The 23,376-nt window shown below is 37.0% G+C and overlaps 1 protein-coding gene across 6 annotated transcripts in view; it reads left to right on the forward strand.

The window, feature by feature from the left end:
- The first annotated feature begins 166 nt into the window (after positions 1-166).
- The window catches only part of Obsc (Obscurin), a 25,828-nt gene continuing 2,618 nt past the window's right edge, over positions 167-23,376 (forward strand). Inside the window, exons 1-35 of one of the 6 annotated variants that reach the window (XM_089471574.1) lie at positions 167-323; positions 464-597; positions 1,900-2,018; positions 2,097-2,240; positions 2,304-2,471; positions 2,540-2,705; positions 7,804-7,896; positions 8,031-10,233; positions 11,635-11,955; positions 12,016-12,172; positions 12,263-12,348; positions 12,424-12,559; positions 13,195-13,379; positions 13,479-14,039; positions 14,109-14,969; positions 15,031-15,136; positions 15,206-15,387; positions 16,232-16,306; positions 16,993-17,159; positions 17,216-17,330; positions 17,398-17,637; positions 17,753-18,121; positions 18,186-18,442; positions 18,501-18,712; positions 18,782-18,921; positions 18,994-19,186; positions 19,249-20,241; positions 20,313-20,614; positions 20,681-20,862; positions 20,931-21,100; positions 21,162-21,302; positions 21,358-21,543; positions 21,600-22,419; positions 22,481-23,175; positions 23,236-23,368. In XM_089471574.1, the coding sequence (XP_089327700.1) occupies positions 589-597; positions 1,900-2,018; positions 2,097-2,240; positions 2,304-2,471; positions 2,540-2,705; positions 7,804-7,896; positions 8,031-10,233; positions 11,635-11,955; positions 12,016-12,172; positions 12,263-12,348; positions 12,424-12,559; positions 13,195-13,379; positions 13,479-14,039; positions 14,109-14,969; positions 15,031-15,136; positions 15,206-15,387; positions 16,232-16,306; positions 16,993-17,159; positions 17,216-17,330; positions 17,398-17,637; positions 17,753-18,121; positions 18,186-18,442; positions 18,501-18,712; positions 18,782-18,921; positions 18,994-19,186; positions 19,249-20,241; positions 20,313-20,614; positions 20,681-20,862; positions 20,931-21,100; positions 21,162-21,302; positions 21,358-21,543; positions 21,600-22,419; positions 22,481-23,175; positions 23,236-23,368 (10,887 nt within the window). In that variant the 5' untranslated portion in view covers positions 167-323; positions 464-588. Of the gene's footprint in view, positions 324-463; positions 598-1,899; positions 2,019-2,096; positions 2,241-2,303; positions 2,472-2,539; positions 2,706-5,928; positions 6,027-7,803; positions 7,897-8,030; positions 10,234-11,634; positions 11,956-12,015; positions 12,173-12,262; positions 12,349-12,423; positions 12,560-13,194; positions 13,380-13,478; positions 14,040-14,108; positions 14,970-15,030; positions 15,137-15,205; positions 15,388-16,231; positions 16,307-16,992; positions 17,160-17,215; positions 17,331-17,397; positions 17,638-17,752; positions 18,122-18,185; positions 18,443-18,500; positions 18,713-18,781; positions 18,922-18,993; positions 19,187-19,248; positions 20,242-20,312; positions 20,615-20,680; positions 20,863-20,930; positions 21,101-21,161; positions 21,303-21,357; positions 21,544-21,599; positions 22,420-22,480; positions 23,176-23,235; positions 23,369-23,376 lie in introns of those variants that run through there. The other 5 variants (XM_018011423.2, XM_018011424.2, XM_018011427.2 and 2 more) reach the window with 5 other exon arrangements.

The following is a 23,376-nucleotide window of genomic DNA, read 5'->3' on the forward strand; positions in this document are numbered from 1 at the left end:
AGTAGTTAGCTGTCTAAATGGGTGCTCAGTATATGTGTGTACATTTGTATGCATGCTTTAGCATACGAACATACATGTGAAAGCGTATGTATGTATGAAGTAATTGAATGAAAATGTATGCAATACCTACATATATATAAATAAATGCATAGTGCATGTGCATTATTTATAACTTGAGATTCGTCTTTAGCAAAGACAAAATAAAAGAAAAGAAAAAACCATTTGTTTGATCGGCTAATATCGATCAGCATTAGTTGTTCAGTCGCTTAGAAGTCGTTGACGATTGATGGCACTTAATAAGATCGTTAAAGCGTTGGGCGACGGTAAAAATAAATTTATATTAAAATCTTGTGACCCGGATATTTAAATGCTTTAATGCATTCAAATAATTTGTATTATTATGTGTATTAAGTGTTAGTGTAAGTGTAACGAAAACGCAATGTTGCGCAATATTTATTTTCAGAACCTTAAAGGAATACGTGAAAGTACGAAAGTTCTATGTGCACTGAGAACGCTAATATGTGCCTGATTAATTAGCATAGAAATAATATTAAACGTCAACCCGTTCCTTCATTTTATGCAGCGATTATGAATGAAGTAAGTATTGACATATGCCATTTATATACATATGTATGTACATATATGTATATACACACATACATACATACGTGTTTATGTATGTGTATTTTACATGCATGTGTATGTATGTCAATAAATTCACATGTTCACAGACATAGCGTATACACGTTTGTCATTGCCAGAAGATTGCGACATACATATGCATGTACGCAAATACTTTTGTATTTATTTATATATATAGTACACACATACATACATATGTACAAATGGCAAAAACTTATTCGTCATCCCTTTTGTGCCTTAACTAGTAAAGCTAATTTTATGACAGGAAGACGAACTTTACAGCTAGTATACTCTACAAGAGGACAATTTTCTAAAAGTCCATTAGTTCAGTTATAGCAGTTGCTGAGGATAACTATGTTCCCACAGCAGTGGCAAAGCCAAAGAGTTTGCAATTGCATGCTTATTTGTGTGCGCTCTCCTTTGCTCTCTTCTTTTGTGTGCAGCTCAACGGTCGGCTGAAGCCGTTGTATTGTTATTCTATTTTCGTTTACATTTCGGTTTGAGAGCGCTCATGTCTGTGTGGCTCTCTATTAAATTCGTTGCAGCTGTATTATTATGTTCTTGTTTTAGCTTCGCTTCCTTCATAATAATTAGTTAATCATGTGTAAACTTATTTACGCTCTCAACGTCATTATGAAGAGTTCCGCTCTCTGCGTGTGCCGCTGCTCTCTTCTAAACAGATCAACAGTTGCGTTGCTGTCCTTTTTTCTCTTTATGAAAAGAGAGCTATTGCATTTGAGTTAAGCATACAAAATGAAGGCGCCTGCCTTCAGTCGCCATTCTTTATAAAATGTTTTTTGGAATGCGGTCGATTGAGTCGTTCGCCGGATCTTTAGCAAATATATAAATATATAGAAGACAATGAATGAAACAAATTAACAAATAGAAAAAGTGCTATAATATTAATAAGTGAAATAATGTTATTAAGTGCATTCAGACAAATCCAACTATGAATTTGAAATCGAGCAGAGAGCGGTTAACGGTAAATTTATGAGAACATGAAAAAAGGAAACGTAAAATGTAAATCGTTGCTCAGGCAAATAAAAAACACAAAATGTCTGCGACTGGAACATATTGATTTAAAGTTTTGTTAGACAGAAGAACAAGTTGCATTTACGCCTTTAATTTTTTATGAACTAAGAAATGTTGTTTACCGTAACTTATTGAAAAGATAAAATAAAAAATAAAAGAGAAAGGACCGTTATTGAATGAAAATAGCTTCAATTATATTAATAATCACATATTCTACTCCTCTAGACCTTTGATTTAGTTTTTGTAAATCAAAGTTATCAGGCTCAAACACCGGATGCCGTAAGCGTTTCGCAAGGAGATTTGGTTGAACTCGTAAATACGATAAAAAGCCTCAACGAGACAAAGTACGTATGAAGCTATTAAAATAATTTATATTAGGAAAAAAATATGTCTAATTTACTATTTTATCTCATATATATTAGATGCTTCATAAGAGTCACTGATGGATTAAATGCGCGGGAAGGCTTGGTCCCGATGGAAATATTAGAAGTTAATTCATCGTCGTTTAGTTCAAGTAAAAACGAAAATGGCAAAACCACGGAAGCAGACATTGATTTCAAGAAGAGGTAATCATATTACAATTATAATGAAAAAGTTGTTTAAAGTATAATAAATATTAAATGTTCCAGGACCATTATTGGGGAACTCTTGGAAACGGAGGAGGAGTTTTCAAGAGACTTACAATATGTAATTGATAAGTATATAAAGGCTATTGATAAGCCGACTACGCCACGATCGATTCGCGACAACAAAGACATTATCTTCTCTAATGTTATACAAATTGCCGAATTTCACATGTAAGTATCAAGAGTCTATATCTGTGTATTATAAAATTTGTATTACTTAAAATTAACATTCATTTTAGGGTTTTAAAGGAGGGCCTTGAATGCTATAGAAATCAGCCCAATATGATAGCTAAAACATTCTTAAGACTGGAAAGAGATTTTGACAAACATGTGAAATATTGCCGTAACGAGTTACTCGCACAAGAGTTCCTAGCGACCAATGTAGAAACCCAAAATTTTTTCCGGGTAAGATAAAAAGCAACATACTTACGTGTTATTTAACATTATTATCTTACAATATTACATTAAGAGTATGTACATTAAATACTACAATATGAGTATATTTATATTGTAGTGAAATTATTTTTAATTGTCATATCTTACATTTTCATATGAATATGATGAAAAATTGTTAAAGACTTGTGTGGCAGCCCTCGTTTACAACTTGTCTCTGCGATCGGTACGAACATTTTCGCACGAGTGTTTTCTATTTTAAAGAATGTTTTCCAACCATGATGCAACCTCTTGCAACTTGTTTGTTTTTCCCCAAGTTTGATGTAAGTTGCGTTGATTAATGTTCGATCGGAAGGTCAAACTTGCTGCTCTTGTTGTTTTCGTCTAATTGGTAAAACATATGTTCGCACCGCGAATCGAGTGGGATGTGCGCACTACCTACAACATTGAGAAAGCTCAAGCTTTTATCAGTTGCACCTGTTTTTATACATATACATATAAACAATACACTGCTCAGATTTGTTTGATTGTGAACTTATGTTGCTCTGGCAGTTTATGAATGAATATTAGGTTGCAATTTATTGACTATGTTCAGTATGGCCTTTTGGCTTTTTCGTTATGCTCGCTTCAGAGGGCGAAGGAAGAAGAGTATATACCCGATGATACGCAGTTGAGTGATAAATGTTTTGATTAGCTTATTTATGAATTGAAAGTGAAAGTGAGTATATATTCGTGTGAGGTAATAAGAAGTGTGGAATATATTAGAATACATTAAATCGAACTGAATACATTAGTATAAATTATATTATATTGTATATTATTGTCTTGAAATTAGCTTATTAGTCAAAGCAATATGATTATTATAAAGCTACGCTTACTGTTGTCAAGGCAAGTTGAACAATAATTTATTTTTAATATATTGAAAGAGAATTAATATACTTGAGTTATCAATTAAAATTTGTTCCAAAAAACAAATTTGTTCTGTTGAATACATTCTAAATGAGTATTTTGGGTAAAAATATGTTACATATATATTATATATTTAACATAATTATTATATATATAAATAGAACTATTCCGATATAACTATATATGTTTGTTTGACTCTCTAACATCAGATCGTATATCTGAAATTTAAGTTTATCAATAAAATATGACTATATTAAGGAAAGAACAAAAGCAAGAAGCAGAGCAGTTAAACACATTAACTATGTATGTGCAACAGTATTTTGTTGTTGTATACAAATTATCATAAATAGTAGAAGGAAAAATCTACAAAAACTACACAGAATTGCTGCCCAATGATCGTGTATGAGCCGAAGTCAGACAAAGGCTCGACTGTTGGGCTCGATGTTGTGTGGGTGTATCGTTGCCCTATATAAGGGCAAGCCGTTTGAAGGCAGCTTCAGTTGGTTTTTTGACTCCCACCTGATCAGTCGTGCAGTGCAGTGCTCCTCCTCTTCTTCTTCTGGATGTGCGGATAATATTTTAAGTAGTTAAGAACAATAATAAGCATAAGTATTAGGCAAACTTGTAATTGTTCTATTATATAACTTAAGGAATTGATTAATAAATTTACTGCTGAATAATGATAATGATCTATTGTCTATATTATAAGTGAATAATAGTATTTAATAATCGTATTAAGTATATTTTAGGCAGGATTATAATAGTTGTGTTAAATAACTTTATTATTTATATTCATTATGATTATTCGTTTTAAAGAGAAATAATTGTTGCTCTCTCTGACTGACTGTTCTCTCGCTAACTGTTCACCTTCAGAATGTTCCTTCTCTGCCTTTTTCATCTGTGATTCTCTGATCTCTGGCTGTCTGATCTCCTAGTGCCTGGCTGCTTATTCTCTGGCTGCTTATTCTCTGGCTGCTTATTCTCTGGCTGCTTATTCTCTGGCTGCTTATTCTCTAGCTGCTTATTCTCTGGCTGCTTATTCTCTGGCTGCTTATTCTCTGGCTGCTTATTCTCTGGCTGCTTATTCTCTGGCTGCTTATTCTCTGGCTGCTTATTCTCTGGCTGCTTATTCTCTGGCTGCTTATTCTCTGGCTGCTTATTCTCTGGCTGCTTATTCTCTGGCTGCTTAATCTCTGGCTGCTTAATCTCTGACTGCTTAATCTCTGACTGCTTATTCTCTGGCTGCTTATTCTCTGGCTGCTTATTCTCTGGCTGCTTATTCTCTGGCTGCTTATTCTCTGGCTGCTTATTCTCTAGCTGCTTATTCTCTAGCTGCTTATTCTCTGGCTGCTTATTCTCTGGCTGCTTATTCTCTGGCTGCTTATTCTCTGGCTGCTTATTCTCTGGCTGCTTATTCTCTGGCTGCTTATTCTCTGGCTGCTTATTCTCTGGCTGCTTATTCTCTGGCTGCTTATTCTCTGGCTGCTTATTCTCTGGCTGCTTATTCTCTAGCTGCTTATTCTCTGGCTGCCTATTCTCTCACTGAATGTTCTCTCGCTTTGTCTTTCATCTCTTTGGTTGAGCGCTCTCTGACTTGCTATATTTCGCTCGGTCTCCTCTAATCAGAATACCTTTCTGCCTGTAAAAGGAGTTCCAAGCTATATACATATATGTATGTATGTATGTGTAATGTTCTTCAATCTTTGCAACACCCTTTGTTTAATATTTTTTATTTTTTTTTTTTTTATAAAATTAATTTTTTTTACCTTGTTATATGTCATATAATTTCAATTATTCTAAGTTAAATTTTTGCACAAACAAATTTGTTTATAGACGCATTTGAAATGTCGAAGAATTTAAAACAGAGTATAGAAGAGACTTTATTGCGTTCACTAGGAGCTTTTTTTCGATGAAAATTTAATAAACAAAAATGTCTAAAAAGTTAGCAGAAAATTGTATAAATAGTAATTAGAAAACATTTTGCTCACGTCCGTTCGACGGAGTGTGTGGGTTTCTCAAAAGTTTCTCAAATGAATTATATACATATGTATAATTTGTCTATATGTTTATATAGATTTATATTTTTCCTATGCTTACATTTATAAACTACATAGGTTGCAGTATTTGCAATATGTATGTATGTAAGTCATAGATATCTATATATACATTTGATTTTTATTTGGTCAAATAGACAGACACACACAATGTTCAATGCTTTTCAGAATATTATGTATACATACATACATACAGTCAGTCACATACACTATGTATATGCATGTGTGCGTGTACATATGTATGTAGATCTATTAGTTTATTTTTAAATCCAGACGTTTCTCTTTATTAAAGCTTTTGCACACTTCAGTGTATTTTGAGTTGTGTTTGCCATCGTTTCGTGATCTTTACACGTGGATATTACTTTCCTTGGTACCTAAAAATTATTTGCTCAAGATTTTCATACAAAAAAATAAATATATTTGTAAAATAAAAATTATAAATATTACAACGTAATCGATGTGTTTTTTCTATAAGTTAATACTGTTATGCAAGATTCATTAAAATTAATATAGATATATATGCATATGTGTATACATATATAAACTTGCAGATATCTATATAGATCTCCCTGTGCGTGCGTGTGTGTGTGCGAATGTGTGGGAATAGATGCGTAGTGCTAAATTTATATTGATGAACGAATTTAGCTTTCAAAGTTAGGAATTGTACTTGTGGAGGAATAATCAAAGATGGATATACATACATCTATGTACCTATGAATGCATGTATGTCTGTGTGCATATTCATAAGCAATTACATACATGACCCAGTTGCATACATCTGCTATGTGTGTATGTCGAATTTGCAACAAGTGATTTTTATTTAGAGATATTCATCATCTCGTCTACCCAGATCAATCTGAACCATTTTACACAAGGACATTCGTAAATAAATACTGGATACTATACAAATACACCATATTCCAATTGAATCGAGGATAGAAAGTAAGTCATTGCCCGTTATATCGGCCAACACACACAACTACAACTTGGCGTGTCTCAGCCAACAACAAGTGGCAGCTACGGTTATATTCAAGAGCAAAGCGTATTCCCAGCGTGTCGTCTGTGCGACCATGAAAACACCACACGAAATGAGTGAAATTCTTTCAAAATATTTTAATGAAATTATGTAATATGGTATTATTATAAATATTAGGACATTATTCATATTTTATACACATATTTACTGTCAAATTAATTTGCAAATTTTAAGCAATTGGAAAGAAAGATAATTGCTCAAGTCGGTGCAGGCTGTTTAGCAGGGTATTTACTGTGCATATAGCGCAGCTGTTGGAAACCATCAAGCTTACCAATACACACACATATGTATATATATATACATGCACAGACAAATACACACGCACAAGCAAAACACATACAGTTGCACGCACGCCGCTTGCTTTGCATTTGATGTCATTGCTGGGCTTTTTTCTGCTTCTTCTTTGCCATCAATTCTAAAAGTTTAAATTCGATATTATTGATGGGATTTTATTGACAATTTTAGGATTTTTAAGGGGTATTTAAATTTTTTTAAATATATATATTTTATTTATATTTTTATACATATATTAAATTGTGCTGTTTTATATTAAAATTTTTTGATTTTGCTTGAGAAATATATTGAATGTCTTCCTAGCTTTGATAATGTAATTTTGCAGGAAAAAAGAACATAAAAAATATGGAATGCTCAGTATTTGAAAATGCTTTAGGAAATATACAATATATATGGTTATTTTGCCCATATATATATATACAATATATATTTGTTATTTAAGAGTATTTGTGAGGGGAAAAAGTTGAAAATATATCACAAATATAAAGTATGGAATATTAGGTATTACTTAAGAATAATAATAACTAATTAAATATAATATAATTATAATTCATTATTTGCAAATTCGATTTATATTTATCATTAAAGTATTAATTATTTGTATAAGTATAAATTTGTTAAGAAACTTATTGTTTAGGAAAGAAACACTTTCTTTTTAACTTTTCTTAAATTGCGGCTTTGTAATATTTTAAAAGTTATATTTGTTGGACTCTATTGTTCATTTAATATAAGAATAGAGAAATATTTTTAAATTTTTATAAAACCTCTATAAAAGAAAAATATTGAAATTTCACAATTTTGTGCATATCTATTTCAGGAACTTTCGGCAAAGCTGGGCGACGACAAATCGCTATCCGAGCACTTGAAGCTTCCACTTCAGAGAATCAACGACTATAAGCTTCTGTTTAAGGTTTGGCATGTATATTAATTGTTTGTGTTTGTTTTACTAAAATTAATATGGATGCACGCCTAATTTGTAACAGAGAAATTAATATAATTTTTTGTATTTGAAATTAATTAACTGGTTTAATGTTTAATCCACAGGACCTAATTAAACTATCTCAATGCTTCAAAGATAATGTTAGGGACTTGGAGAGAGCTTTAGAACTAATGCTTAGCGTGCCAAGTAGAGCCTATGATAATATATATATATCGAGTATTGAGGGCTATAGAGGTAACATACAGAAGTTGGGCAGGTTGTTGCTGCATGAGCCTTGCTTGGTTACAGAGAAGGATGGTAAAACCCATGAACGATATTGCTTCCTGTTCAAGTCTAGAATTTTAATAACAAAAGTTCGCAAAATCTCTGATAAGAAATCGATATTTATTTTGCAAAATATCATTAAGCTTCCGCTGTGCAATATTGAGGATCAAATTGAAGAGAAGCGCTTATTTCTCTCAAGCAAATCTCCAGACGAATCGAACAATTTGCATCTGTTCATTAAGCCCCACAACGAGGAGGGTCATCGGGTTTGGTATAATGAAATCCAGTCCTATATCAATCACGTCGTGACTCTGCAAGAGCACGCTGCAGACGATCTGAAAGTAGATTCGGCAAATATTGCCAGCGAGAATGAACTAATACTTCGTCTGCCCCACAAGGTCGAGGCGTATCAGCCCAATTTAGATATACGTCCCTCGGACGTGGCCGAAAACTACTTCTTGAGCAAGGAAACCAAGGAACGCCTGCTCTTCGAGGAGCAGCAGCTGAAGAAAATCGAACAGGAAGCTTACGAGCTATTCAAGGCCCAGCAGAATATACAAAATAGTGCACAGCAAAATATCATACAGCAAAATATCGTACAGCAAAATATCGAAATAAGTACAGCAAAAGAGATTCGAACTGAGCAAAAGGTGGCCAGCCAAAGCTATTCGAAAACCGAATCCAATAAGAGCGAAGTTAAACTAACAACATCCACTCTAGATAAACAAGAGTCTGTGGCGCCTGCAGTGCTGCTTGAGTCTAGCGCATTTAAAAGATCGGCGATTGAGTCTAAAGATTCTCCTGAAAATAGGAAAGAAGAAAAAGAAAAGTCTAAAGTAGAAGTTCAGGAGAATGTTGCCCAGACATTAGTAGAGCAAAAGCTTGACTCTAGCATAGAATCAAACAAGCCTGATAAAGTTGTAGAACAACATCCAATTAAAATTAAAGAAACTAGTGAAATAGAGAAATCTCAAAAGCTTGAAACTAGAGACGATATCAGAGAGATAAAGAAATCTCAAAAGCTTGAAACTAGAGAAGAGATTAGAGAGATAGAGAGATCTCAAAAGCTTGAAACTAGAGACGAGATTAGAGAGATAGAGAAATCTCAAAAGATTGAAACTAGAGATGTTATTAGTGAGATAGAGAAATCTCATCAACAAGAAACTCTAACCGAGGGTAAGAACACAGAAGATATCAACTCCTCTTATACAGAAATAACTGTACAAATTCCAATAAGCAATCCAATAGAAACTTTAAGCCATTCACATGACACCCATAACAAGAACAAAATCGAGTTGGCAAACATACCCGGCTACAATGAATCGATGTACGATAGCGATAGCGTTCAGCAAACCTCTAAACAACGAGACGAACATCAGAGCATTACTAATATAACCGATTCAGCTTCATTAACGCAATGGAATAATCGACTTGCCGATATTGCTTTCAGGAATGGGGGCGAACGTTCTGCACAAGGTCCACCCCCACCACCCTTACCACCTCATTTTGTTCGAATGCCTGGCTTCTTTCAACCGCTTCCGCTTATATCGTATGAAACCACCGTAGAAATACTAATTATTAAAGCTCGCCCACCATCACCGCCACCGCGACCTCCGCCGCCCATTAAACGCGTGCTCGTGCACAACGAGAGTTTAGAACAGAAATCACAGAATTTTCTGGAGGGTATCTATGACGTATCAACCTCAGACACATCGCTGCGCAATGCTAAGCAAAAGATACGAAATATTAAGACAGCGGTCTTAAAATCAGCCGATTCAACCAATTACGCCCAAGATACGGTTAAAAAGGCAAAAGCTCGCGACTTTGTACATATTTTTAATCCGCCTATTCGAAAGAAACGACCCATTTTTGAAATTGTTGAAGAGCCTGTAAATATTTGCGAAATTGAAGGGGACTATACTGAATCTATTGCTGACGATTTCAGAGACTCAAGTGTTGACCTCGAGGCACGCGGCAGAAGTGTTTGCAGTATGGATGATAACTATTCCAGTTACTCACTGGCAACCAAACGGCGCATCGAGAGTAAGTTTCAATTGACCAATAACGGGAAAAAGTAATCGATAAATGTGTGTGATACGATATTGAAGGTTCTCAAAAACGAATTGATGTAAGCCAAAGTCTAGATTCTGACGAGTCCAGTCTATGATTGATTCAAATACGAAATATGTGTTGATATGTAATAGATGCCTTGTGTTCTAAACATCCGAAAAAGTATTATAATATTTTGTTTACGTTTTAGCAAACATACATATATACGAACATTAACCGAGTTTGTGTTGAATGTTTCCTACCTTCTGGCATAAAAAATATATACATGTATATCATTAAATATTTATTTTATATTGAATTTAAGCACGAAAAAGTAGATAATCTGCTACCAAATATTCCTTATCCAGTCTTTGATGATGCTTTTGATGCTGTTTTTTTTCCCCCTTTTAATATGGTATAGATCAATTTGTAATATTGAATTATCTATTTATCATGGATTATTTAGGTGGAATAGCAATATTTTAAAATGTATAAACAGGGTTTCCTTGAGAAACCAGTTAACCTGAGCTGTTTCTTACACCCAATTTTCATAAATAGTACAAAACCGGAATGAAACACATATTATGCTCATTAACTTTAGGATGTTTCAAAAAATCTGAGCTGATTTGAACTTTAAACTTTCATAGGTCAAGTACCTTCGGAAAAGTATAGAATGTCCCATTACCATTCTTTATTCCCTCTCTTTGCATAATTTGTTTTATTCCAAACGGACTTAACCAACATATTTCGAAATGATCCTTCATCTATCGTTAAAAATATTGTGATATTAGACAAAAATTTGAAAAGAGCTGTAGGTCAATCGAGTAGATCTACAATCAATCTATAAAACCAGATCGACTGGTTGAAGGGTAGGTGAACAGCTATCCACCCGCAAATTGTTTTTCCTAGTTTCCCTGCCTCTTTTAACATCCACATAAATTGTTTTGTTTTTTATAGCCCAAAGTTAATTGCAGTAATATGAGAGGGCTGCCAATTTTAATTATATTATTCAAAATTTCGATTAAAAAAATTAATTGTTGAAATAATAATTTTATCTGAAATTTATGTAGCTGATTCACTGGAGTTCAAAGCGTTTTAGCAATTCCTATAAGTGAAGAAGAGCTTTAGATATATGGAAATAAATACAAATTGTTTTTATATATCTTACCGATCTATATTTGATTAGCATGTGATGCAGAGAAATATATAAGATATTGACAACTGGCAGCCCTCTGTAGTAGTCGTTATAATATCCATATATATCCTTGCTTATCCAGTTTCCTGAATATCATATATCTATATCTGTTTTCTCCGAACTAAATTGTCGCATTCTATAATTTGTATTACATGCATATTTTTATTATTTTACATTCAATTAACCTCTGGCACATAAAGAAACGAGTAGGTACAAGGACTATGATAGGGGCACCTCCTACGATAGTACTGTAGAGAACAAGCACTATGGCATTAGCTCTAGACGTGAGCGAACAACTTTAGATAGAACTGAAGGACACTCACACCTATTGTCAGCTAGTCGTGCCGAGAGTCGTGCGGAGAGTCGTGCCGAAAGCCGCGCCGAGAGCCGTGCCGAGAGTCGAGCCGAAAGCCGTGCGTCCTACTTGCAAAGCTCAACGTATAAACGTTCGGACGATTTGCCACCGCGCTCGATTGAGAAGCCCGTCATAAACAAAATGCTGAAGAGCGTCCACGTCGAGAGTAAGTTAACTAAATTTAAATTTTATAAAATTGTTTATAAAATCTTCACTTTTATTACAGGTGGTGAGACTGCGCATTTTGAGATCCAGTTCAACGAGCAGCCAGGCTCTGTTACGTGGCTCAAGGATAACAAGGCCTTGGATGATCGTCTAGCGGATCGCATTGTACAAACAAGCGCTCCAATGAATTCATATCGTTTGGATATTAAAAATTGCAGGTGATTTATCGTTGATCTGTGGCCTTGACCTACTACGTATCATGAATGTGTTACTTCTTTAGATAATAAAATGAAATCTTAAATTTTTAGTGAGAATGACGCTGGAACATATACTGTTCGCGCGCAGACTGCAGCCGAAACAACAACTGTTACCGCTCAGCTGGCTGTGGGACAAGGTAAGTTTTATAAACTATTTAATTTTTATTCATTTTTATTTTAATTGAGCATATATTTTTTAATAATTGGTACAGTTGGTGGTCATGACGAAACGAAGACCAATATTGCGCCCGCATTCTTAGTTAGTTTGAAGGATACTGAAATGATTGAGAATACTCTGTTTCGGTTTATGGTCAAAATCTTGGGCGATCCAAAGCCCAGAGTTAAGTTGTAAGTACAACCATATAGTTTTTAAATCTGTATAACCTATTGTGTTCTCGTTACTTATATGATGTTAATAATTTACGCTGTTTTCCCTTATAAAATAGGGTCTTAACATTTTCTTATAAAAATATGATCTTATGTCGAATCACTGTAATGTAGAATCAAAAGTGAGCGACTTTCTAAAATATTCCAGTATAATTTTGAATTTTGAGCAAATAAATTTAATGTTTAGTTGAGTTTGAGCCATAGTTCCTTTGTATAATTAATCATATTTGATTGAGATCTATTAAGATCAACCTTCTGACTTGGCCTTCTTTATGCAAAACTAGGTGAGTATAAGAGAAAGCTGCCAAATTTTGTATGTAGATTCTGCACAGAATTGGAATGTGGCAATTTTAAGATAAAGTTCCTTAAGCTATAAAAACAATGCATTTTTAGTAAACGTAGAAAAGTAGAAGGCAATGAGAGTCCTGGCACTTGCATTAGATATATGCTCTGCATATTTCTTTATTAAAAATGTTTAATCAAAGTTTTGCAAACATATTTGATTTTTATATTTTATTTTTATTTTTATTTTTTTTTATATCTTACATATTGCATTTTATATTTATATTTCATAAATTTTATTTTCAATTTTTTAGCTATAAGAACGATAAGGAAATTCTTGAAACGGATGACAGAATTCAAATCATACGTGAAAAGGATTACCTGGGCTTCTATGAGTTAGTCATTGCCGAAGTGCAGCCGGAAGATGCTGGAGTCTATAGCTGCAAAGCAGTTAACAAGTTTGGCGAAGCCAGCTGCGAGGCAAAAGCAACTACTGTGGGTACGTAAATAACACTCCACCATAACTAGATAAATCAATTTACTATTCGATTTAATTTTAATAACATTTCATACTTCATTATTTACGTTTCTTTTTCAGACTTTAAGAATCCCTTTGGTGCTCTGAGTGGTCAGATTTTGCAGAGTGGAGAAAAGTCGATATTTTCCTGGAAGCGAAACGGAGAACCTTTCGATCCCGAAGAACGCTTCAAAGTGCTCTTTGGCGAGGATGAGGATTCGCTAGCTTTGGTATTCCAGCACGTCAAGCCCGAAGATGCTGGCTTATACACGTGTGTGGCCCAGACATCAACGGGAAATATCTCGTGCAGCGCCGAGCTGTCCGTTCAGGGCGCTATTCAGACCCTGAACAGGGAACCGGAGAAACCAACCTTGGTTATTGAGCATCGCGAGGCGAACACCAGCATTGGCGCCACGGCCATACTGGAGCTGCAGTGCAAGGGCTTCCCCAAGCCAGCTGTACTTTGGAAGCATGAAGGTGAAGTCGTCCAAGTCGACGACAGACACAAGTTCATGTTTGAAGACGAGGAGAGTATGTCTCTGGTTATAAAGAGCATAAACACTGAAGATGCTGGCGAATATACCATCGAAGCGGTGAATGAGCTTGGACAGGATACAAGCTCCATTAATTTGACTGTTAAGGGTAAGAGATTTATATGAATATAATAATTTAACTTTTTATAAATTTTATACGTATATTTTCTTCCTTCAGCTCCACCAAAAGTAAAGAAAATCGAGAATATTGTTTGTACAGCTGGCGAAACAGTGCGCATGGAGATCGAAGTTGAGGGATTCCCGCAGCCGGATATAAATGTCACCAACAATGGCAAGGATATATCGGGTGAAAGTAATGTGAAGATTACAACAAAGTCCGTTGGCAAAGGCTCCATCAAGATTACTGTGGAGATTTCGGATATAAAGCTATCGCAGGCTGGCAACTATTCGATCAGAGCCACAAACGATCTGAGCCAGACGTCCGAGTATTGGAATTGTACCGTGAAGTCGAAGCCAATTATTGTGAAACACCTTGAGGAGGAATATATTCACGGCGAAAAGGAAACCGTACAGATGTCCGTGCGCGTTGATGCATTCCCGGAGCCAAAGCTGATTTGGTATCACGATCAAACTGAGATCAAGACCAGCGAGAAAAAATACAAGGTCGAGTCGGACGGCAATACGTATACCCTGAAAATCACTGGTGCCACTCGCGTGGATGCTGGCAAATATACGGCCAAGGCGGTCAATGAGCACGGATCGGCCACGAGCGAAACTCAGCTGCTGATGAAGTGCACCCCAGAGCTGACCAAGAAATTGCAGAACATCACCGTCAAGGAAGGTGAAACGAATGTAGAGCTAGCCGTGGGCATCGATGCCTATCCAGTGCCCAGCATCAAGTGGTTCATTGATGGCATCGAAATCGATGAGAAGCGAAATGAATTCCTTAAGACAACGGAAGGAAATGTTCATAAGCTGGTCATGAAGGAGGTCGCTGTCAACATGCAGGGAAATTACTGCTGCAAGATCATGAACGACTACGGCCAGATCGAGGACAACTGCTCGGTGACGGTCAACTGTGAGTTTATATGGGATATATATGAATATCAATATAGATATCATTTCCTCTTGAATTTCAGGCAAACCCAAAATAAGAAGAGCTCTCAAGGATGTTGAGGTCAAGGAAGGCAACTCGTTAACTCTAGAAGTTGAGATCTATAGCAATCCGGATGCCACTATCAAATGGTAGTTATTTTATTTGTTGATCTTTATTAATAGAATGCTTACTTTAATTTGATATTTGACTAATTTCAGGTTCAAGAATGGACACGAAATTCATGAGGATGCAAGAATTAAGATCACCAGAGATACGCAACGCATCGAAAATTACTATTTAACCTTGAATCTTGCCAAAGTTGAAGATGCGGGCACGTACGAGGTGAAGGCAGCCAATTTCATCGGCGAAACAACCTCAAGTTGCAAAGTTCAAGTTTTGAGTAAGTATATTTTTGCTAAGAATGTTAAGTTGGTATTGAAAAGTGTAAGCAGAGTACTGAGCAATTTTTCACATATTCGATATGATTTATTTTAATTCTTAAGAGATTTGTGAATGTTTTTTAGCTGATGGCAATCGAGTTTATCTGGCAGGAAGTTAATTGAACTTCGAATTTAAATTTCAACTGGTTTTTATAATATTAAATTTCAGTTTAAATTTGAATTAAAAGTTTGGGAAATTTCTGCTTTCAAATTATACTTTTAATAATCTACAAATCACAGACTTAAATCGCTTATAGAACGTAGACATTTTCTAGAACCTTTTAGCTAAATTCCAAATATCCTTTAAATAGTTTCTCATGTGCACATAGTCCTTTGATCGCATTTTCATTATTTTTAATCTTGTAGTGTTTAGTGATACATAAATCGGATTCCATTTCCCAAAATAAGCCTAGGTTGTATAAGAAGACTCATATACATAATGATCTCATACACAATTTGCTTCGCTTTAAGCTCGAGGCTTTTGTTATTCTACTTTCATTGGAGCAAGTTTACTTTCCTCTTAGAGCCAGTATACTTTCCCCTGAGAGCCAGTCTTCGATCTTTATGATACAATTTTTTCGATCTTTATATTAATATAATTTTTTTGTTATGTTATCTGTTATGAAATTGTCTACAGATTAATTGTTGAGATCTTAAGGAAAAGAGATTATTCTCTGTAATTTTCTTTTTTATTTGACAGATTAATTTATTATCGGGTAAAGTTTTTTTTATATTCTGCACAACTTTAAACTATCAGTATATTTAAGAAACTATATTAAATTTAAACATTTTTAATAAATTTAGCCAAAGACTGTTTATCCGTGGAAGAAACCGTGACAAAAACAATGCTCGCTACAACAGAGCAAGCTGAGGAAGGGGGTAAAACAAACAAAATTTCTAAATTCTAAATTCTACTAACTAATATACATAAAATGAATGACATGCTCTACATAAATGCTTCTCTTTAATAATGCTGTACAAATTTAGCTAGTTGGTAAGCAAAGTGAATGATATTGTCATAATATTTAAACGACATGTATATAGAATCTGTATAGAAATGAAGGATCCAAGACTGAGATGGTATGAACATGACCGAAAATTCACGATGTATAGTTTTGTGTATATATATATAAATAAATATATATATGTGTAGCAAATGTGCTTCCTCAATCCGAAGGTGAAGCCCATTGCAAAACGCATGAATCAAAAACATTGGGTATTGATAGAATCTAGTCTTAAGTGAATGTCTATGTGTATGCTTATGAAGACTTTCTTGCAAGATATCTTAACCAAAATTGCATCTCACATAATATGTAATACATAGATATAAAAGTGATCTGATCTACTTTGAGAAGAACTATATCTTAACCAACGGCGGCACGACTTAGCTCCTAACACATTTGATGTATGTGATATGAAAATCGACTTTGAAATCGATCGATTATAAATTCTTTTGTATATATAAATTCTTTACAGCAATTAACAAGTAAGAGTATTAACTCGCCGGTGTATGCACTATGAATATAAAATACGATATATTAATTAGTTGAATTTCAATTTTCTAGCTGTGCCTGAGATCGTACACATCGATGTCTTCCAAATACACAGCTTCGAAAGTGTTCCCCTCAAATATGAAGTTATTGCTAAGGGCATACCGAAGCCCGAGGCGATTTGGTATCACGATGACAAACCCATCGCAGCTGACAAACATTTCGCTATATCAAATGATGGGGTTGGTTTAAGGAAACGTTTATATTTCTCAAATACTAATAATATTATATACGTTAGGAACATTATAAGCTAGAAGTTAAGTCCCTGGAGCTAGCGGATGCCGGCGAATACAAGGTTGTTATAAAGAATAAAGTCGGTGAGAAGAGCCATAAGGGAGTACTCTCGCTCTCAGGTAAGACTAAGATTTTAAATAGACAAATTTGTTTCTAATATAATTTGTTAATTGTCTATTTCCCTAGGTGTTGCTGAGTATAGAAAACCTATATTGATCGCAGCCAGCGGCTTGCGCGATATCAAATTGAAGAAGGGAGAAACCGTTAATGAGGTTGTCGTATTCACGGCCGATCCATTGCCGGAGATCATTTTGCTGAAGGATGGCGTACCAGTTAGTGGAGACAAGAAGAATATATTGAAGACTGAAACAAAAGAATTGGAGAACGGCTTGATACAATATACGTGCACCCTAAACATCAAGGATGGTAAGAATTGATATAAGCCCATTGAAAGAAATTATCTAAATATTGATGATAGAATATTTAGTAGTTATAAGCCTTCATCTCCCATTCGAGCTCAACTATCTCTTTATTTCCCCAGCCGACATCAAAGACTCTGGCCGCTACGAGCTCAAGGCAAAGAACAAGTATGGCGAGATGGCCACAAGCGGCTATATCGATGTGCTATCCAAGCCTGAAATTACCGGTTTGGTGAATCACAAATGCCTGCCCGGACAGTCGGTGTGCTTTGAGGCTATCGTGCTCGCCAATCCGAAGCCAAAGGTGTCCTGGACCCGGGGCAATGAGAACCTGTGCAACAATGAGAGCTGTGAGGTTATCGCCGATGTTGATGCCGATAAGTACAGAATCGTGTTCCAATCGGTGACGCCAAAAGATGATGGCAAATACGCCATAGCTGCTATCAATTCAGAAGGCAGAGCTGATGCAGAGTTCAATTTGAATGTGCTAGGTAAAGCTATATGTTCTTAAACTATTTAAAAACAATATTATCACTAATTATAAACCCATTGCAGTTGAAAAGCCCGCCTTTATAGTGCCCCCAGAGGCCCAGGCCATTCACGACTTCCACCCGGTCACCACAAAGGTTGTCGTACACGGCGTACCAGCACCGGCTCTACAATGGCTCAAGGATGGCAAGCCAATTGATCTTGAAGCTGTCGATAAGCAAACACAGCAGAAGGTCTATCTGGTCAAATCCTCAAACCCTACAACAGATCAGGTCGAGGGCATACTCGAAATACCCAAATTCAAGGAAAATGTCGCTGGAACGGTATGATTAACTTCCTTGCAAAACGAATCCCTTTGAAACGAAATCAATGTCTTTATAGTACACCTGCGTGGCCAAAAACGAAATTGGTGAGACTAAAGTTCCATTTGAATTGACTATGCAAGCGCTGGCTCCGAGCTTTACCAAAAAACTGAACAGTGCATTGGATGCGCAACAGGGTGAGCCTCTCGTCCTGGAATGTGCTGTGGATGGCAGTCCTTTGCCCACAATCCAATGGCTCAAGGATAGCGACGAAATCACACCAAATCCAAGGTACTTGGCGCATTTGAAAGCTTTTAAACTTAATATATCATCAACGAATACTCCGGCCTTGCTTTATAGAGTTAAAATGACGACCACGCCCGAGGGCTTAGTCAAATTGGAAATCAACAACTGTGAACCGAATGACTCAGGTGCCTACAAATTGGTTATTTCCAATCCGCATGGACAGAAGGTAGCCTTATGTGCTGTCGCAGTAAAGCGTAAGTATTAACCTACTATGATAGCTATTGCATATTTCTAAATTAAACAAATTCAATATTTAAATCTTACAGCCAAAGAAATGCAGCCCAAGTTCCTAAAGCCTTTCGAGAATCAATCAGTCACTGTTGGACAACCCCTGAAATTGAGCGCTGAAGTGACAGGTTTTCCTGCTCCCGAAATCAAGTGGTACAAGGATGGTCTACTCCTGCGGCCTAGCTCAAATATTGATTTCATCAACAATCCCAACGGACAAATTGGCTTGATGTAAGCGAAGATAATTTATCTATTCAAATAGTCTTATTAATTATTTATATTTTCGACTACAGTGTTGATACAGTGGAGCCTGAAGACGCTGGTATTTACAAGTGTGTTATTGTCAACAAGGAGGGCGAGGCAGAAAATGCCGTGAAAGTTGAAGTAATCCCTAGAGAAGCGAAGCCCACATTTGTTGCCGAGCTGCAAGATGCCTCGAGTGTTGAAGGATTCCCAGTGAAGATGGACATTAAGGTTCTAGGTTTTCCAAAGCCGAAACTCCAGTGGTTCCATAATGGTCATGAGATCTTGCCCGATAATAAGCATGTTGCCATTCTGGAAAATCCGGACAACACTTTCAGCCTTATTATAGACAAGACTCTGCCAACGGACTCGGGATTGTACGAAATTGTAGCACAAAATTCGGAGGGCTCAACTGCCTCGAAGGCTAAGCTCTATGTAGCACCGAAAATTGATGAAACTGTTGCAGAGGAAGCGCCCCAATTCGTCTCTGGACTACGCGATGTCAATGCAGATGAAGGCAAAGAACTGGTGCTATCTGCGCCATTCATTGCCAACCCGATGCCTGAGATCATGTGGTCCAAGGATGGCGTTCCACTGGCACCCAGCGAACGTTTGCTGATGACCTGTGATGGAAAGCACGCGGGTCTAACCATAAGCCCCGTGGAAACCTCCGACTCCGGCACCTACAGCTGCCTGCTGGCCAATCCCTTGGGCGAGGACTCGTCTCAGTGCAATGCGAACGTCAGGAAAGTCTACAAGGCGCCAATATTCACGCAAAAGATATCGGATCAGCAGCAAGCTTTTGGAAACAATGCCAAGATTCCAGTTACGGTCTCTGGCGTTCCATATCCAGAGCTCACGTGGTTCTTCGATAATAAGCCCATAGAGGAGTCAAGCAAATACTCGATCAAAAATGATGGCGATCATCATATGCTGATTGTGAATGATTGTCAAGCCTCTGATAAGGGCGAATACAAGTGTATTGCCTCGAATAGGGAGGGCAAAGACATTACACAGGGTCGTCTGGAAGTCGTTAATGAAGTGTAATTATATTCGTTATACATATATCAAATCTCCAATCAATTTTAATTATTATAAAATGTTTTTCTTTTAGCAAAAAGCATATGCGTTCCGAGCCCCCAGTATTTCTCAAGAAAATTGGCGATTGCGATGTCTACGATGGCATGTCGGCGAAGTTTACGGCTTGTGCAACAGGCTATCCAGAGCCGGAGGTGGAATGGTTCAAGAACGATCAAAGACTATTCCCATCTGATAGAATTGATATTGAAAAGGAATCGAATGGTCTTCTGCGCTTATCCATCAAAAATGTCAACGAATTTGATGTGGGACGCTATTCCTGTCGCATCTACAATCCCTATGGAGATGATATCTGTCATGCCGAGTTATTTTATGATGGTAAGTCTAACTGTAGTTATTTTGGTGCTTTCCCCCTTCTAAAATTCCTGTTTATTCTTCAAATAGTTATTGACTCTCATCAACGTCCATTGGGCGAGCAGTATAGCGACTTCAAGCAATACAAGAAAACCGGTGCTCCACCACCGTTGCCCGAAGGTCCTATTATATCCCGTATGACCGATAGACGTCTGCTTTTGTCCTGGAAACCGTCGGTGCCATTGACGCCGAGATATCCAGTTACATATCAGGTATGTTTATAATTTTATTATTTACTTAGAAACCAAATTTTAATTATGTATGTTTTCTATATTTTTAGGTGGAAAGACTAGACTTACCAGATGGCGACTGGCATACCTTGAGAACTGGTATTCGAGGCTGCAGCTATGATATTAGAAACTTGGACCCACTTAGAGATTACAAGTTCAGAATTCGCGTAGAGAACAAATTTGGCGTCAGCGATCCAAGTCCATACACTCAGACATTTAGGTAACTATAGAAGTTTTTACTAGCCTCGATTATTTAATACAATTTGATTTATTTCTTTTAGGCAAAATCTTATACCGGAGCCTAAGAAGACTTACACTTATCTGCCACCTGGCACTGACTTTAGACCGGATACTTCACCCTATTTTCCAAAGGACTTTGATATTGAACGTCCACCTCACGATGGTTTGGCTCAGGCTCCTCAGTAAGTGACTTTAGAGCAAACTTATGAATATACTATAATTTATTGATATATCTAGATTTTTACTGCGTGAGAATGAGGTCTCGTATGGCGTCAAGGGACACAACACAGAGCTTATGTGGTTCGTTTATGGTTATCCGAAACCAAAGATGACCTACTACTTTAACGATAGTCTAATTGAACCCGGCGGAAGATTCGATTACAGCTACACACGTAATGGACAGGCTACGCTATTTATAAATAAGTAAGTTGCTTAGATATTACCGATGGTACATAAATAAGTAATCCCTTCTCCCACAGCATGTTAGATCGCGATGTTGGATGGTATGAAGCAGTGGCGACCAATGAGCATGGCAAGGCTAGGCAACGAGTTCGTCTGGAAATCGCCGAATATCCACGATTCACGAAGCGTCCCAATGAAACGTTCATCATGTCGCGCAAGAATGGACGCATTGAGGCCAGGATAACTGGAATTCCGCTACCGGAAGTACATTGGTATAAGGATTGGAAGCTTATAACTGAAACATCACGCATTAAGATTCACTCATATGATCCCGATGTCTACATTCTTGCCATACACGACTCCATAATAAAGGATGGAGGTCTCTACTCGGTGAGCGCACGAAATATTGCCGGATCCATTAGCACCTCAGTCACTGTGCATATTGAGGAAAATGAGGATCAATATATCTACAAGACCTATGGCAGGCATCCATATGTACGCTCGAAGCAATTGCGATATGAGGACAAATACGATATTGGCGATGAGTTAGGTCGCGGCACTCAGGGCATCACATATCACGCGGTGGAGCGCGCCACTGGCGACAATTATGCGGCAAAGATCATGCACGGACGACCAGAACTGCGGCCCTTCATGTTGAATGAACTGGATATGATGAACATGTTCAATCACAGGAACCTGATACGCCCCTACGATGCGTATGAGAATGATCGCGGCGTAACGCTCATACTCGAGCTGGCAGCCGGAGGCGAACTTGTCAGGGACAATTTGCTTACGAGGAACTACTACACCGAGCGAGACATTGCCAATTATATACGCCAGACTTTGTATGGCTTGGAGCATATGCACGATTTGGGCGTAGGCCATATGGGCTTAACGGTAAATATTATGTAACTTAATTATATAGGGATTTATATTAAATATGTATCTTTCTTTTCAGATCAAAGACCTGCTGATTTCTGTCGTAGGCAGCGATTTCATCAAGGTATCTGACTTTGGTCTTTCGCGCAAAATAAATAAGCACAATTTATCCACACTGGATTATGGAATGCCAGAGTTTGTCTCTCCGGAAGTCGTTAACAAGGAAGGCGTCAGCTTCTCCCACGACATGTGGACAGTTGGCTTGATCACATATATTCTGCTCGGTGGCAGAAATCCCTTCATGGGCGCCGACGATAGAGAAACCTTGACCAAAATTCGTGAGGGTCGCTGGGACTTTTCCGATTCCATTTGGACCCATATCTCTGAGGATGGTCGCGACTTTATAAGCCGACTGCTGCTGTACAGCCCCGAGGAGCGTATGGATATTAAGACCGCATTGAAGCATCCGTGGTTCTTTATGCTCGATAGAAAAGCATCCGATGAAGATTATCAAATTGGTACGGATCGCTTGAGGCACTATTATGATCACTTCAGGGATTGGTATGCAAATGCCTCCTGCAAGAACTACTTCCGTCGTCGTCGCCTCAGTGGCTGCTTCCAGCATCCCTCGAAAATGGTGTATCCTCCTGGACACTCGTACACACCTGAAAATACGCCCGAGCCCTTCATCGAACCAAGAACCAGAACTAAGGAAGTTGTCTCCAAATTCTTGCATCCCGACTATGAGCTGGGTCTCATCTCATCTGAGAGCCAGTAAGTACAATTACAAGTAAAGTCAATAATTATATTAATAATTTATGGTTTTTCTTACAGCTATCAATATGGACCCGATACCTATTTACTGCAGCTAAGAGATGTCAGCTTCCCAGTGAGGCTACGCGAGTACATGAAGGTCGCCCACAGGCGTTCTCCATCATTTGCTATTAACGATTCGGTTGATTGGTCGGTAAGTAT

The sequence above is a fragment of the Drosophila arizonae genome, chromosome 5, assembly GCF_054131065.1.
Source record: "Drosophila arizonae isolate 15081-1271.41 chromosome 5, UAZ_ARI_1.0, whole genome shotgun sequence".
Taxonomy (NCBI): domain Eukaryota; kingdom Metazoa; phylum Arthropoda; class Insecta; order Diptera; family Drosophilidae; genus Drosophila; species Drosophila arizonae.